The sequence below is a fragment of the Gavialis gangeticus genome, unplaced genomic scaffold (genome assembly GCF_001723915.1).
Source record: "Gavialis gangeticus isolate Ggan-Ray unplaced genomic scaffold, GavGan_comp1, whole genome shotgun sequence".
Taxonomy (NCBI): domain Eukaryota; kingdom Metazoa; phylum Chordata; order Crocodylia; family Gavialidae; genus Gavialis; species Gavialis gangeticus.
The window spans coordinates 403,614-408,197 of NW_017728996.1; the positions used below are offsets into that span (position 1 = coordinate 403,614).

General features: G+C 51.2%; 1 protein-coding gene across 5 annotated transcripts in view; it reads right to left on the reverse strand.

Annotated features, from left to right (window-relative positions):
• TP53BP1 (tumor protein p53 binding protein 1) overlaps positions 1-4,528 on the reverse strand; it is a 73,483-nt gene extending 68,955 nt beyond the window's left edge. For 3 of the 5 annotated variants that reach the window (XM_019503862.1, XM_019503863.1, XM_019503864.1), the window contains exons 1-6: positions 4,271-4,518; positions 3,377-3,470; positions 2,988-3,075; positions 2,488-2,570; positions 1,601-1,741; positions 1,114-1,198 (exon numbers count right to left, since the gene is read on the reverse strand). In XM_019503862.1, coding sequence (XP_019359407.1) covers positions 1,114-1,198; positions 1,601-1,741; positions 2,488-2,570; positions 2,988-3,075; positions 3,377-3,470; positions 4,271-4,438 — 659 coding nt within the window. In that variant the 5' untranslated portion in view covers positions 4,439-4,518. Of the gene's footprint in view, positions 1-1,113; positions 1,199-1,600; positions 1,742-2,487; positions 2,571-2,987; positions 3,076-3,376; positions 3,471-4,270 lie in introns of those variants that run through there. The other 2 variants (XM_019503865.1, XM_019503866.1) reach the window with 2 other exon arrangements.
• Positions 4,529-4,584: the final 56 nt, after the last annotated feature.

Sequence of the window (4,584 nt, forward strand, 5' to 3'; positions counted from 1 at the left end):
AGCAGCAGGGAGTGCCCCACCCCAAGCCCCGGGACAAGTTGCCTGTGGCTCCATCCCGCTCCCTGCCCCAGGTCCCATTCACCATCCTAGCTGGGCAGTGCCCCCTGGCCCAGCCCCACCCCCTCCTTCACTGCAGTGGTTTCAATCCCACCCCATGCCCCATCCCCTCCACAGACTTACCTGCAGGGCGCTGCTCTCCACACTGCCCGGCTGTATTCCTGGCCACATGTGTGCTACGGCTGCGTGAATGCATGCAGCGTTCCAGGGGCCCAGCCAGAAGGCATATTATATTTATCGGTGACATTATCGGCTACGCTGGCCAAAAAAACCCGATAACCAATAATGTTAATTTTCCTTTTATTGGTGACAGTCCAATATGGCACTGTTATACTGGCGCACCTCTAGTTTTAAAATACAATTTTTTAACAATAGCCACTGAACAGAAACCTACTTGAAAGCCTGACAATGCAAATAGAGACAGAGATATCTGCCTTGCCAAATGACACCAGTGGAAACTGCAGGGTGTCAAAATTGTGTTATTATTTAAAAAATGGATTAACCAAAAAGTTTTAACAGCTTAACTCAACTGTTAAACTAACAACCACGAAACACCCCAATCTTTGACAGCGTCTAACACAAAATGCTGCTTTTCTAACGAACCGAGTCCCTGGTAGTAAGTATCGCTTAACTGACAGGCTCCTCCTAATGGACCAAAGCCCATGCCCTGAACCAAGAGACTGAGGCAACAACATGGATTTCTGAAAGCTGCTTCAAAGCTCTATTTTATAAATGTTTAGCTTTTTAAGGTCCAAACTAATCACAGGCATGATCCTCCAGATGGCTGTACTTTAATTTCAAAGGTAAATATTCCCATATCTCCTGTTCAGATGTTCTCCCTCCATTTTCATTCTCTCAGCCAAAGAGGAATGGAAGCTCTACTGGGCCATTCCTTTGGCCAACTCCAGTTACAGAAAGCTCTCTAGCAACATTCCTTGCCGTTTCCCTTTGTTCTCAGAGCCCACCACTCCCCTCCTCAGAACCTTTAGAGAAAATTATAAAAATTTAGTCACAGGATTTCAGGAAAGGATCTACATAGAGGAGAAGTTGTTTTACCTTTTAGACTCCTCCTCCTGCTGGGACTGTGTCCCAATACACGTTTCTCTACCAGGCAAAGTTTCTTTCTTAACCATGCACAGTTCTGACAGAAGAGAGAAAGCAATGCATTACTCAAGTGATCTGGGCTGGCAAACATCAACAAGTGTGCTTGGTGCTGCTATAGGTTACAAATATCAAAGCAATTTCTATTCTAAAGAATTTACAGGGGGAGCCGACAGTGGAAGTGGAAACAAAGGAATGAAGCATCTTGTAAAGAACAGATTCAATGTCAGTTTTGAAGACAGGAGTACTGGTAGAAGATCCAGGCAACAATGTAAGGATGGAGAAACAAGCACAAAGGAAACAGAGAACAGAATTTCCTTTCAAGCTGCCTCTGTCAGTCCTAATAATATATTTCCTGTCAAAAAGTGCCACCTGTAAGCCAAAGAAAGCAGAAGGAATCTACCCTCTGAAAAAAAGGGCTTTTTGTAGCCTGTTCACATACCATCCTCAGTTTCTTTACAGGAGGTTTCTGCAGGACGAAGGCAATGCTCATTGCCCTCCTCACGCAGTGAGGAGTCCCCCTCAAGGTCCTGGCTCTGTGACAGTTCCAGAGCTCCAAAATGCAGTTGCGACGTGCCTGAGCCTAGCACCACACATTCACATAAGAAAAAAAACCAAAAAACTTATAAACAAATTGTCCAGTGATAAAAGAACCACCCGGATGAGACATGCTGAAGTCCATGCTGTAACTATAAGCAACAAGGAAACTGAAAAATTCAGCTGCACTCAATACCTTACAAAAACTACGCAGCCCCACTTTGGTAACTAAAAGCCTATTAACATGACAGCCACAATGTTTGTCTTTTTTAAATCATTATTGTGAGGTAAACTGTTAACAAATGTAGTAGCTAGTGCAGTAATGTTGGCAATTCAAATCTCTGTGAATGGTAATTGTGGGCAAATAAAGATGTCATGTTCACATTGGCCATACCAAGAAACTTTTACCACTGTTCATCAGCCAGCATATTTACAGAGGCCCCTTTATGGCACTCTCCTACTTTTGTGCATCTCCTAAACCCCTTCCTGTCCCCAAGATGAGGACTACTGCAGAGATGAGAACTATGGCATCATAATTTAGAGAGAGTAGGAGACAGAATTGGTGGTCTTCAAAGAAGGGGAACAATCACCAACAATCCCCTAACCCCAAAGTGCTCTGGATGAGCTCTAGGCAAACCGCTGATTTTATAACAGTAAGTAGTTGACACATTAGCAAAAAGTCTAAAAAAGTGAGCCTGGGGAACCAGAACTGTATTAATTTATACAAATATTTGGGTGAGATGCTGCTGCTGTCCCAAGAAGTCTAGAAAAAATGTAAAGCAGAAGAGTTACCTTCAGGGCCCAGTGAGTGGGCAGTGCAGTCTGCAGCATCTTCATCTGCCCCCTCAACAGCAGCTACCACCAACCCGAGAACACTTCAGTAAAGAGAAGAGACAATCTGCTCAGCAAGATACACACTGCATATGGCACTGAGCTTGCCCAAGGCTGTTTTCTTACAGTTTATATCTATTGACAAGTTTGTTCCTAGGGCATCCTCAGTACATAAACAGAAAGAAACCACTGTGCCCCCTATGCTGGGGTACTCTTTGATGCATCCAAACCACCCCAGGGGATCACAGATATCCAGCATGCACATAAATTGCACAAAGCGGATTTTGTTCTGCATCTGAATGGATTTGCTATCATCCCATTACATAGCAGTTCACTGCAGTGATGCTGGGACTGCAGCCTGCACTGCTCCCATAGAAGCAGAGAACATGAGGATAACCCCTCTACAAAAAAAGGAAGTGGGGGGGGGGGGGGGGTTTGAAGGCAAGAAATCTCATAGGCACCTGCTCTTGCAGCTGGGCTGGGGCAACGGGTCAAGGACTTCGCTGAGTGAAGCAGTGGTCTCCAGATGGGTAGATGTGTCCATTGGCTCTGAAAGCATAACAGGTCATTAGCGCAGAAAAGAAGCCAACCTCTGACTGCAAGGATAGGCCTTCAGCAGAGCAGAAACTAGCAGGACTTTGATAGCAGCTCAGAGACCAAGCCCCCTACCCACACGTTCCACATGCAAGCCCCTCACTACTCAGCGCTTCACAATGTCAACATCTGCTCCTGGACAGGAAGTCCCAGCTAGCCCATATCACAAGCATTACCCTGAGCATCAGTCTTCTGCAAGATGCTAATTTCTCAGGCATAAATACAAGGAGAAGTATGACAACCAGCATTTTCTCACCTGCAAGCTGCTTTTCTGGAGAAGACTCAATAGTGTTGACCCCTCCATCTCCTCCCACTGTCCGTTTCTGATCCCGGGAGCTGGACATCATCTCCTGCAAAACACACACCCCAGGGTCTGCCTCTGCCACCTTCACCAGGTGCCCAGGGAGCCCTTCACCCCGGACCAGACATGGTCCCTTTACACAGCTGATGCACACAGCAAAGGCCAAAAGGAGGCAGGGCAACCTCCCTGTCCCAGCCGCAGCACACACGTCTGCAGGCTGCTACTGTCCACGCCGCGGCCACACCCCAGGCACCGCCACGTGCCACGCCACAGGCGCGCCACGCCACAGGCACACTTCACTGCCACCACGTGCCGCACATCGCGCACCACTGCGTGCCCCGGCTGCATCGCACACGCCACCACGTGCCACACCGCGTGCACAGACACACCTTGCGCACCGCCGCACGCCCCAGCCGCACCTCGCGCACCACAGGCCGCACCTCGCACACCGCCGCGCACCGCACAACACCGTGCACCGCTGGCACACCTCACACACCACCACGTGCCGCAGGCACATGTGGCGCACCGCCACGTGCCACACCTTGTGCACCACCACATGCCACACCTCGCACACACCTCGTACACACCTCGTGCACAGCCATGTGCCCCAGCCACATCTCGGGAACCGCCATGTGATGCAGACACACCTCCTGCACCGCCATGTGCCACATGCAGCACCTCACACACCCGGCTACCTGCCACAGGCCGCATCTCACAGGCCACACCTCACGCACTGCCACATGCCGCAGGCACACCTCGCGCACCACCACATGCCAGGGCCACGCCTCCACCACCACCACCACGCTAGGACAGAGCCAGGACAGGTGCGTCCCCCCATCCCGCACTCACCAGCACGGGGCTGGGGCAGGCGGGCAGGCGCTGGGCGGGCAGGGGGACGCAGGCATCGCCCGGCGAGTCCCCTCTCACGGCGCTTTCGGGCTGGGAGTCCTCCACGATGAGGCAGGGGGCGTCGGGCGGGGAGAAGCGCACATCCAAAGGGCTGCCGTTAGGCTCCATCCGCCGCCCTGCAGGAAGACCACGGGTCAGTGGTGCCGCGGAAGCACCCAGCCTCACGCCTCGCGCCACCGACTGCCACCCGCACCCACACCTTCCCCGCCCGGCCCGGCCCGCACTTGCCCTTCGGCGCGGCCCCACCTCAGCTC